The 12,533-nt window shown below is 40.3% G+C and overlaps 1 protein-coding gene across 5 annotated transcripts in view; it reads right to left on the bottom strand.

The window, feature by feature from the left end:
- The window catches only part of CFAP47 (cilia and flagella associated protein 47), a 504,616-nt gene extending 494,425 nt beyond the window's left edge, over positions 1-10,191 (bottom strand). For 3 of the 5 annotated variants that reach the window (XM_038587158.1, XM_038587160.1, XM_038587159.1), the window contains exons 1-2: positions 9,915-10,188; positions 5,407-5,558 (exon numbers count right to left, since the gene is read on the bottom strand). In XM_038587158.1, the coding sequence (XP_038443086.1) occupies positions 5,407-5,558; positions 9,915-10,109 (347 nt within the window). In that variant the 5' untranslated portion in view covers positions 10,110-10,188. Of the gene's footprint in view, positions 1-5,406; positions 5,559-9,914 lie in introns of all 5 variants that reach the window. The other 2 variants (XR_005386243.1, XR_005386242.1) reach the window with 2 other exon arrangements.
- Between the last annotated feature and the right edge of the window lie 2,342 nt (positions 10,192-12,533).

Genomic DNA, 12,533 nt, shown 5'->3' with positions numbered 1-12,533 from the left:
TTGTAATAGGAAAAGGAAAGATCAATGACCCTAGTGTACTTAATTGCATTAATAAAGAGTTTACAGGATCTAAAGGAGGAACTCATTACACAAACAATATATGAAGCTGAACATTTTTTCAAACTATTTCTCTAGTTGGATACAGAGAAGTGTCTTAAAAATAATTCTGGGGGGCTGCCCGGGTGGCTCAGCGGTTTAGGGCCGCCTTCAGCCCAGGGCCTGATCCTGGAGACCTGGGATCGAGTCCCACGTCAGGCTCCCTGCCTGGAGCCTGCTTCTCCCTCTGCCCCTCTGCCTCTCTCTCTCTCTCTCTCCTTTCCTCTCTCTTTCTCTCTCTCTCTCTCTCTGTCTCTCATGAATAAATAAATAAAATCTTTTAAAAAAAGAACAGTTCTTTTTAAGATTTTATTTAGTTATTTGAGACAGAGAGAGAGAGAGAAAGAGAGAGAGAGAGCAAGTGAGGGCACAAGCCCGGGAAGAGGCAGAAGGAGAGAAGCAGACTCCCCACAGAGCAGGGAGCCAGATGTGGGGATCAGTCCTAGGACCCTGGGATCATAACCTGAGCGGAAGGCAGATGCTTAACCAACTGAGCCACCCAGGCACCCTTAAGAATATTTTCTTAAGAGTCTACTCTCACACACACACACACACACGCATATACATATATATACATATGTATACATATACACACACACAAACACACACACACTAGTCAGAGATTGTAATATGTAACAGTTATTCTGGCTTTCCTCTTGGTTTCTCTTCGATTTGATTAAAAAAAAGTATTTTCAATAATATTTTCTTCTTATGTTAACAGAGAATTTATGTTAAGAGACAGGAGAATAGTAGTTACTAGGGCCTGGGGGTGAGAAAATTGGTGAGATGTTGGTCAAAAAATACAAACTAGAAGATGAATTGGTTTTGAGGATCCAATGCCCAGCTTTGTGGTTACAGTTAACAACACTGCATTATGTATTTGAAAGTTGCTAAGAGACGAGATCTTAAACATTCTCACTACAAAATGAAATGATAAATATGTGATGTGGTGGAGGTGTTAGCTAACTCCACATTAGTAATGACATTGCAACATATAAATGTATGAAATCAACAGTAGATACAGCTTAAACTTATACAATGTTATATATCAATTATATCTCAATTTTAAAAAAGGAAAAAAATTAAGTATCAAACTTGGTAAGTTAAATTTATATTGCATGTCTGGATAGCTCAGTAGGTTAAGCATCTGCTTTCAGTTCAAGTCATGATCCCAGGGTCCTGGGATAGTCCCATGTCAGGCTCCCTGCTCAGCAGCGAGTCTGCTTCTCCCTCTCCCTCTTCCTCTCCCCCTGGCTTGTGTTCCCCCTCCCTCTCTTACACTCTCAAATAAATAAATAAATCTTTATAAAATAAATAAAAAATAAATTTACATTAATATAATTCATAAGAATTTTTTACAAAAAAGTATAGATTTATGATTACAGTAAATCTATTTATATACATATCTGTATACATACTGGCTACACATATTCATATGTACATATACAAATATACATATGCATATATTATATACAAATTTAAAACATAGTTTATTGGTGATCAGCAAAAATCTTTTAAGTATAAAAATGTAACACATTAGGATATGATGCTATGGTAGAGATGCAATGGAAGTACAAAACTGAGGGGGAAAATGAGGTAAATTTTTCAACTGTTAACAAATTATTATGGTATTTCCACTTTACTGGATATATTTGAAAAAAGCATATAATTATCTTATAGTAACATTTATTATGTACAAGCAATTACATCTTTGCAACTATTCAAGCTCATACCAGAAAGCTTTAGACATTTTTAAATATGCAAGAGGGATGTAGTTTTTAGGGATACATTCTAAAAAAGTGCTCAAAATCATTGATTACATCATTTCTGCTAAAGTACAGATAATACAAACTTCTGGTTTCCTTGTACTGAGTTGTACAGAACTATAAACTCTAGAAATGGTGCAAGAGGCAAGCAAAGAATGTTCATATCAGCCTTATTTATAATAGCCAGAAACTGGAATCAGCCTGACATTCTTTAACAGGTCAATGGTTCAACAAACTGTGGTATACACATACCATGGAATAATACTCAACAATAAAAAGAAGCAAACTATTGATATAAACAAAAACTTTGTTGAATCTCCAGGGAATTTTGCTGAGTGAAAAAAAATCAATCTCAAAAGGCTATATAACATATTTCGTGGGGCATCTGGGTGGCTCAGTGGTTAAGCATCTGCCTTTGGCTCAGGTCATGATCCCACGGTCCTGTGGGATGGAGCCCCACATCGGACTCCCCGCAGGGAGCCTGCTTTTCCTTCTGCTTATGTCTCTGCCTCTCTCCCTGTGTCTCTCATGAATAAATAAATAACATCTTCTAAAAAAATAAATAACAATTTTGCATGACAAAATTTTAGAGATGGAAGACAGAACAGTGGTTTCCACAGTGTGGGGATAGGTGTGAAGCAGAATGGAGGTGGATGTGGTTATTAAAAAGTTAACAGGAGAGATCTTTATGGTATTGGAACAGCTGAATATCTTGACTATGGTGGTGGATACAAAACCCTAAACACGTAATAGAATTGTACAGAACTTAAAAAGTTAACACGCACAGATACATACACACATACACATCTTCCTTCAGCCCCTTCCATCATACTTTAAGAGAGCAGCGTTGTCTTTATTTTGCAAATGTGATAAGCAGCTGACCTCTGATAAGAGAGGGCATACATTATGGGGATAAGACAAAATTCCTGTTTTCAAAGGAAGAAGTATCTTCAACTCTTCTCTCTATATACAGTACAAAAACAAATCTAAGTGCAACTCATAGTTATATCAATGTGCAGAATGAACCAAAAATGGCAATAGTTAAAATAAATTGTAAAAGGTAAATTAAGGGGGTGCCTGGATGGCTCAGTCAGTTAAGTGTCTGCCTTCGGCTCAGGACATGTTCCCAGGGTCCTGGGATCAAGCCGCTTGTGGTCTCTCTTGCTATCTCTGTCACTATCTCTGTATCTCTCTCTAATAAAATCTTTTTTTATAAAGTAAATTGAGTATTTGTAATAGGCTAATAGCTTATCCATTTACTATCATGTGTCAACTGTTTGATTTCTTTATAGAATGCAGTGCTGTGCTTAATCAGAACTTCTCAAAAACATGGAGAACCACATAACTGCAGGTCTAAATTTACTTTATAAAAATTTTTAAAATGCAAGGGAAATGATAAAAAGGCATGTCTAATAGAAATATTAATACTAATATTCCAATATTAATTCTGCTGGTGTTAGACAAATAGACACAAAAGAAGAATATCTATGGAATCACATTTTGCTAAGGGAGAGGTGGCTTCATATGTGTATGAATATGAATAAAAAATACAATTTTTCACACTAGTCTTAACAGGTAATTTTATGATGAACAAAAGTACACTTTTTTCAACGTAAAATGAAAATGGCAATTTCCTGGTCAAATAAATAATTTGTATCAAAGTTAATCTCCAAATCAGTTACAGTTGATCCTCAGACAACACAGGTTTGAACTCAGTGCACTTACATGCAGATTTTTTTTATAATACAGTACTATAAATGCATTTTCTCTTCCTTATGATTTTCTTAAAATTTTCTTTTCTCTAGCTTATTTTATTGTAAAATTACAGTATATAAGACATATAACATACACAATATGTGTTAACTGACTGTTATCAATAAGACTTCTAGTCAACAGTAGGATATTAGTAGGGAGAGTCAAATGTTAATACACGGATTTTCAACTGCACGAGGGTTGGCAGATCTAACTCCTACATTGCTTAAGGGTCAACTGTACTTACTTCTGTGTTATATTCATTATATCAGTCCACATTTTTCAACCAATCTCAAAAGAGCACAATTTAGATTTTTTTAAGTCAAACATCTGCATTATTTAAAATTTAGTGAAGTAATCATGGCAATAATTAAATTAAATTATGGATACAAGTTCACAATCCATTTAAGAATATAGTCATCATAAAAATAGAGAGTAGAATGGTGGTTACCAGAGCCTAGGGCGTGGGGAAATTGGGGAGATGTTGGGCAAGGATACAAATAGGGAACTAGTAGATAAATAAGTCCTGGAGAGCTAATGTGCAACATAGTGATTATAGTCAACAACATCGTATTATAAACTTCAATGTTACAAGGAGATTAGATCTTAATTGCTCCCACCACAAAAAAGAAATGGTGACTATGTAATGTGATAGGGGTATTAGCTCTCCTTAGATTGGTAATCATATTGCAATATATAAATATATCACACCAACATGCTAACTTAAACTTGTACAATGCTTTGTGTCAATTGCATTTCAATAAAACAAAGAAAAGTAAGATGAGAAGGAGCAGCCATTGAAAAAGTATAGTATCAGGGAAGTCAAGAGAATAAAGTGGCACAAGAAGGCAATAATGGTTAATAGTGTCAAATGCTGCTGAGAAATGGAGTAAGGTAAAGACAGGAATTACCAACAGATTGGCAACACGCAAGAGGTAATTCACTGGAAAGCTCAGGAAGACAACCTGTCTGGGGTTTTGAAGTGAGAGTAGAATGTGAGACTGTAAAGACAGTAATAGAGCTTTATTTAATAAGTTTTGCCATCAAAGGTACCAAAAAACATGGTAGAAATAAAATAGGATGTGAGCCAAGGGGAAAAAACAGAATACATGCAATTATTGAATGTTTTTATTTAAAAATACCAGAAAGCTTGGGGTACCTGGGTGTCTCCATGTGTTGTTGGAATCTTGATTTAGGCTCAGGTCATGATCTCAGGGTCATGGTATTGAGCCTCGCAGGAAAGGCTCCATGCTCAGCAGGAAGTCTGCTGGATATTCTCTCCCTCTCTCTCCCTCTGCCCCTACCCTGCTTGCATGTGCCCTAGCTCTCTCTCTCTAAACTAAATAAGTAAATAGCTCTCTAAACTAAATAAGTAAATAGAGGTGCCTGGGTGGCTCAATTGGTTGAGTGGCTCTTGATTTTGGCTCAGGTTATATCAGAGTCATGGTATTGAGCCCAGTTGTGGGCTCAGCAGAGAGTCTGCTGGAGATTCTCTCTCTCCTTCTCCCTATGCCTTTCTCCACCCCCGTGCTCGCTCACTCACTCTCTCTCTCTGTAAAATAAATAAATCTTTAAATAAAAATTTTTTAAAAATTAAAAATACCAGAAAACCAGTCCTCCATTTGTTTTAAACACCACAGTTTCTTAAAAATTTGTCCTTTAAGTTTGGCTGTAAGGAAACTATGGACACAACAAGCCCTATTGTCCAGAGAAAATACAAAATATTACTTTGACCCTTATTTTCATTTGAAGAATGCTGAAAACGTCAGCATAAAATATGGAGAATACATACCCAATTAGAGGGATCTCTATTGTTTTATTTCCTATTGAAATAAGTAGCTGGTCAAAAGTGTCTTCATCTTTATCTGGATGGTATTCCACCATCGCTGTCATCTGAAGTCCAGAAGCAAGTGCTTTATCCAGATTGGTCAACATCAATTTGAACTTTAGTGGAAGGAAAAAAAAAAATCAAATGAAACATCTTAACTCCTAATACGGAAATAATGTGAGCAACAGCAGTTAGAAGTATACATTATTTCAAGAGTTAGGTCAATAAGTTAGGTCAAGAGTTAGGTCAATACATAGACAATATTCCTTCCCTAAAGGCAAAGACTTAATTACCATATATGAATGTGTCAGATTCTAGATCCTGCAGATATGCTTTTAACAGAACATGGACTGAGGGACACCTGGGTGGCTCAGCGGTTGAGTGTCTGCCTTTGGCTCAAGGCATGATCCCAGTCCGGGAATCTAGTCCCGTATTGGGCTCCCTGCAAGAAGCCTGCTTCTCCCTCTGCCTATTTCTCTGCCTCTCTCTCTGTCTCATGAATAAATAAATAAAAACTCTTAAAAAAAAAAAAAAGCAGTACATGGACTGAAACTGACAATGCAGTCAGATGAGAATCATGTAAATGCTCATATAGACTCCTTTCGAAGTCTGAGGTACTTAAATAGAGAAAAAAGGGAGAGCAAACTAACAAAAATGTTGCTCAAACATCTATATATACATAACACACACATGCTTACATATATACATATGTATGTATACACATATACATATAGCATTTTTAAAGATTTTATTTATTTGAGAGAGAGAGCAGGACTAGGGGTAAAGGCAGAGGGGGAGGGAGAAGCAGACTCCCTGCTGAGCAGGGAGTCCCATGGGGAGTGCTCAGTCCTGCAACTCCAGGATCACGACCTGAGCTGAAGGCAGACAGTTAACCAACTGAGCCTCCCAGACACCCCCATATAGCATTTTATATAGTTTTTCCATGGGGATTTAGAATCCATAATCTGGAGGAAATATAAAAAATGAATAGGGCACCTAGGTGGCTCAGTGGTTGAGCATATGCCTTTGGCTCAGGTCATGATCCCAGGGTCTTGCTTCTCTCTCTGCCTATGTCTCTGCCTCTCTCTGTGTCTCTCATGCATTAAAAACAAAAACAAAAACAAAAACAAAAACTGAATAGAATAAGAAGGTTTTATTCCTTATTTTCTCCAACACTTTCATTCTTGTAAACCATTTGCTAGACTCTAGGAAAAATATGAAGGGAGAAAGAGAAGAACTACTATGTGTTGGACTCTCAATAAGTCAAGCATTTTTTTTTTTAATTTATTTACTTATTCATGAGAGACAGAGAGGCAGAGGCACAGGCAGAGGGAGAAGCAGGCTCCATGCAGGGAGCCTGACGTGGGACTCGATCCCCGGTCTCCAGGATCAGGCCCTGACTGAAGGCGACGCTAAACCGCTGAGCCACCAGGGCTGCCCAAGGTCAAGCATTCTCCATCTCATATCTCACACCATATAGTTCTGCAGTCCTATAAGGCTGATGTTAAGGGTCCCAGAATATAGAGGAGGAAACTGGGACTTGTAGAAGTTAATTAATGTCTAATGTCACTCTGACAGTGAAGATTCAAATCACACATCTATCTGACTCTAAAGTGTAAGCTCTTTCCCCACAACTAGAAAGAGTCCCTCTCCTGAATATATAATCTCCTTAAGGAAGTAGACTATATACCCCTAGAAAGTTAAATAATACAAGCCAAGGACTAATTAAGTGTCTTATGGGTAAATGAGACATAAGTAATGGAAATCCATGAAAAAAACATGATTATTATGGGCCAGAAAGGAGTGTACTTGGCCTAGGTTTAGAGAATGGTTGTGAAAGATGAGCAAGTAAGGTGCTCCCTATGGGGGCAAGAATATCTCAGATGCAAACAGAGAAAAGAATAAGCAAAATAGGGGCACCTGGCTGGCTCAGTAAGGCTCCCTGCTCAGCGGGGAGTCTGCTTTCCCTCTCACTCTGCCCATTCCCCTGCTCATGCTTTCTCTCTCTCAAATAAATAGAATCTTAAAAAAAAAAAAAAAAAGAACAAGCAAAATAGTCTCCCAGCAGGCAACTAATAAGCTACCCTTGCTGGGCAAAGAGCTTCAATCAGTAACAAGGGAGGTCTGTTGAAATTAATTATTCAGAGCTTTTCAAAATGCCAGGCTGAGTCTAAGGAGTACTTTCCAGCAATGAAGGACATAGGGCAGTGGAGTGATTTTGTTGAACAGTCTGAAAGCTTCATATTTCCAGCAAACTTCTGATACCTTAAAACCATCACAGTCCAACTCTCAAACCCCCTGCAATTACATAACAGCAAGAAGACAAGCGATCAATTATTCCCTGCATAAGCCTTGGAGTGTTAGAAGTACACAAATCGGGTGTGACTATCTTTAAAGAAGCTGTATCTTCAAGAAGAAAAACCAGGACGGGGAGCCTGGGTTGCTAGGCCCATTAACTGTCTGCTTTCAGCTTGGGTCATGATCCTGGGGTGCTGGGATGGAGCCCCATGTGGGGCTTCCTGCTCAGTGGGGAGTCTGCTTCTTCTTTGCCCTCTGCCCCTCCCCTGCTCATGCTCACTCTAAAATAAAATCGTTTCAAATAAATAATTTTTAAAAATTAAAAAAAAAAAAAAAAAAAGGGAAAACCAGGGCTTCAGCAGCATGTGCTCCTGGTCAAACTACAAGTTGCTGAGTCCTCTGAGCTGAACACAAAGGTGTATAAGGCACCATCCCTACCTAGGAGCTAATGGTAGGAGGCACCACTGAGGTAAAACTAACATTACTAGATGTCATGGGGACCCAAGTCCAAACTATAATAAATGTTTATTAATTCAACTGGTATCCAGTAAAGAAGAAATAATTTGGAGATAATATGATAAGATTTAGAGAGTAAAAGAGAACTCACTTAGACCCTCAAAGATGGGTGAGCTTTGGAAAAGGGTGATTCTTGCAGGAGGTGGGAATGAAAACATGGGTCAAAAGAAAAAGGAGTCTAGGGGGCGCCTGGGGGGTTCAGTCAGTTAAGCATCTGCCTTCAGTTCAGATCATGATTGTGGGATCCGAGACCCAATTCTGCAGTGTAGCTCCCTGATCAGCGTGGGGCTCCCTGCTCTGCGGGGAGCCAGCTTCTACCTCTCCTCCCTGCGTGTGCTTTCTCAAATAGATAATAATAAAAAAAAATCGTATCTCAATCTCACTCTTATTTTAGATCATGTGTATGAGTGAATGTTTACTATGATCACCTGTTATCAGGAGACTTGATATAGGAAAGGATAAGAATTTTTGACATGTAAGTGATAAATATGTTGATTTTTTAGTGGAACATTCCTAATGATAAATAGTATTGAATGCAGCTGGACTTATAGGTACAGAAATAGAAAGGTATCTATGATTTTTTGGTTAAAATGACATATTTGTTTGTATACACATAGGAAAATGTATAGTAGTGATTAGAACAGCAAGAAAAAGGCCTTTCATGTTCTACTTTCTACACTTAAAAAATTTGACGTACGATTTACCTAATACACAAATCTCGAAGGTAAAGTTTGATGAATTTTTATATAAACACACCCATGTAGCCACCATTTGTGTCAAATCGTAGAATATTTCCACCACTCTAGAATGTTCCCTTAAGTACCTGGAATAATCACACCATGGGAGTGACCACTGTACTGATTTAATGATTTAAGATTTTATTTATTTATTTGAGATAGAGAGGGAAAGAGCGTGGGGGGTGGGGGAAGGAGGGCAGAGGGGGCTCTATCCCAGGATCCCGGGATCCTAACTCGAGCCGAAGGCAGAACCTTAACTGACTCGGCCACGCAGGCGCCCCAAGATGGAATTCTGTCCACTATGAAATCAGAAGATGGGGACAGCGTCTCAGAACATTAATTTTGCTGATGACCTGTACTGACACCCCCCTCCCCCAGTTTCTAAGTCCTCTGAGGGTAGGGCTGTGTTCATGTTATATTCCTCACACCTACTGCCTATTACATAGTAGGTGTTCAACAAATGTTTGTTAGACTACGGAATAATAAACCTTTCCACTCTCCTAGAGTATCTCAGGCGCTTCATGGTTCAAAGGGTGGTTAATAGAGCATTTTGTGGATGTGACTCTGCAGTGTGTAAGCATGAATTCTGCGCTGTTGGGACCCAGACACGGGACCCCCCTCCCTTCTTTCCAAACCCAGAAGGATGAACTTGGGAGGTTCCAGGTCGACTTTTCCTCGCCCTGTCTCCCCAAACCACAACACTCACAAAACAAGGCAAAGCAAAACAAAAAGGCTATAGCACACGTCAGCACGGAGACCTAGATCGCCGCTCGCTCCGGGGAAGGTCAATCCTGCCCCCACTCCCGCAGCAGCCGGACGGCCTCTCTCGGACAAAGCGGCGCCCCCCCGGCCCAGGTGGGGAGGCGTTCTCGGAGCCCCCACTCTCCTGAGGTCCTGCTCCAGCACCCCCCAGTGTGTTACCTGCGGCTTGAGGGGCTCCTGAAACCGGATTTTCTGGTTGGAACCGCCGAGATTGTGCACAGTAACTGGGAGGCGGTACACCCTCCCGGCCAGCGCGTCCAGGAACTTCACCTCCGAGGGGGTCACCCGCAGCTGCACCTCCTTCTTTAGAGCCTCCCCGTCCTGGGGGACCAGGGAGCCCCTCTCGGCCTCCATGGTGGCCCCCTGGGTGACCCGCAAACGGCAGCTGACTCGACCTACCGAGGGCCCGCGCGGACGCCGTCGCTAGGCAACCGACGGACGCCGCGCGCTCGCCCAGCTCCACCCCCACCCCCGGTGCCGCCTCAACTTTGCGAGTCGCTTTCGCGAAAGGAGAACGCGGGCGTCGGGGAGAGAACGCGGGGATGCAGCTGTCACCAGAGAAGCTGGAAACGTTCTAGGACAGCCCAAATCCCAGAGCCATCTCACTTTCTCAGGGCCTGACAGGAATTTTAAGACGGCCCTGGGGGTGGGCGTTTTCCTGGACCTCTCTCAGGACAACGCTTGAAGAGCAGTGGAAGTGATGTGCCCACCGAGTCTCTTAAAGCGGCAAAATGTAACAGGAACAGAGGAATTCAATGGAAGCAGAGTCAGGCCCCCTGGGTGTCCCGCTCCTCGGCCTTTAGGCTATCGTAACTCAAACTCTAAGAGCAGTCCTCTGGGTGTTTTGTTAAAATGCAGATTTTGTTTCAGCAGATCTGGGGCAGGACCTAAGAATCTCTATTTGTAACAAGGTTCCAGGTGATTCCAACGCGGCAGGTCCAGGGAACACATACTGAGTACAGAAGCTTTACAAGTTTTGTTAACCACTCTAGGTTTGGGGGGACTTTTAAAAGATTTTATTTATTCATTCATGAGAGACCCACGCAGAGAGGCCGAGACATTGGCGGAGGGAGAAGCAGGCTCCCTGTGGGGAGCCCCAAGCGGGGCTGGATCCCAGAACCCCAGAATCAGGCCCTGAGTCAAAGGCAGAGAGGCTCAGCCGCTGAGCCACTCAGGCCTAACTCAGGTTAGGCGTCTCTAACCACTCTAGGTTTTAAATTTCTTCATTTGTGAAACCAAGATGCTGCTCAGAAGACAGAGATCAAAACTCTTCATCTCTAGTTAGATGAGCACCTTTCCAGCAAGTCCAGATTCACACTGCCCAGTACCTACTCTTTCTTCATTCTTTATCTGCTGTGATGGTTTTAGGGTTTGTTTTTTTTTTTTAATTTTTATCTATTTATGATAGTCACAGAGAGAGAGAGAGGCAGAAACACAGGCAGAGGGAGAAGCAGGCTCCATGCACCGGGAGCCCGACGTGGTTTCGATCCCGGGTCTCCAGGATCGCGCCCTGGGCCAAAGGCAGGCGCCAAACCGCTGCGCCACCCAGGGATCCCGGCTTTAGGGTTTTAAAACATTACATGAGTGGTATTTCCCTGCTTTAAATCTCCCTCTTATCATGACATTACAACATGCTGCTTCTATGAACCTTTATTAATTTGGAGTCAAGCTCTGCAGATATATTTATATACTGTGTAATTACACATATATTTATATTTACAAAATATATAGATATATAAATGTATTTGTACATATAAATATATATATATACACATATATATATGTATATATATATATTTGCTGTTTTCATTTCCTCCTTGCTATTGTACATAATTTTCATTCTGAGAGGACTGGCCTTTCATCTGCTGGCCAGTTATTTATCCCTCAAAACCACCGTTTTCCTTTTCTCACCAACTGTTGCAGCCCTTTAAACAGCTCTCAAAGTAGATACTGAAAAATTCTACTAGGGATCATTCTGCTTATTTCCTCATTGTTATCCTTTCCTTGGTATTTAGAAACTCTATCCACCATGAGAGTTTCCACTAGCTAAATATGAAGTAAAATGTCTGATTTCTAGTTCACATGGCAAAATGTAGACTCCATAGATAGCAGTTACATTTTCTCTTAAATTCAGATTAGAAGAATGGTCAAGTCTGCAGTGGGCATTTAGAAGGTCTCTCCTGAACTTCCAAGTCTCCATAACTGTATAGTTCATCATTCATTATAATAAGGGGTAACTTATTTATCCTATTGGTACTGTGGGAATCTTGGAAAACCCTTATGGGAAAGACTTTGAAAGTTTTTTTGAAAGAGGAGTCTGAATACAATCCAGGAAAATCTATTATAGTGGTTAGAGTAGTGACTGAGAAACAAGAGCTATTGAGAGAAGATAAACAGATCTTCCCTGAACACAAGACTATTAAAAATTTGGTAATTGATGTGTTTAAAAAATAATTTGATGGTGGATAGTCATAATGAAATTCACTAAGGTTACATATGATTAAAGTTTCATCCAGATAATGAAAAGCCATGCCAATGAGAATAAACTGATGACACTAATGCCCAGATAGAGTAGAATAGCATGACTTGGATAACAGTGACAAGGACCAAGAATTCTTGTCCCATTCAAGGTACACCTAGCTGGATTAAGAATCAAATTGACAAGAGACAGATTAACATGAGACAATCAAATTTAAAGCATACATACAGGGAACCCACTGGACATGGAAATTCCAAAGACAGTCAGGCAAAATGAGGTATATATGTCATCCTGAACTG

Source organism: Canis lupus, chromosome X (assembly GCF_011100685.1).
Source record: "Canis lupus familiaris isolate Mischka breed German Shepherd chromosome X, alternate assembly UU_Cfam_GSD_1.0, whole genome shotgun sequence".
NCBI lineage: Eukaryota > Metazoa > Chordata > Mammalia > Carnivora > Canidae > Canis > Canis lupus.
This window is presented reverse-complemented; position numbering and strand designations above follow the sequence as displayed.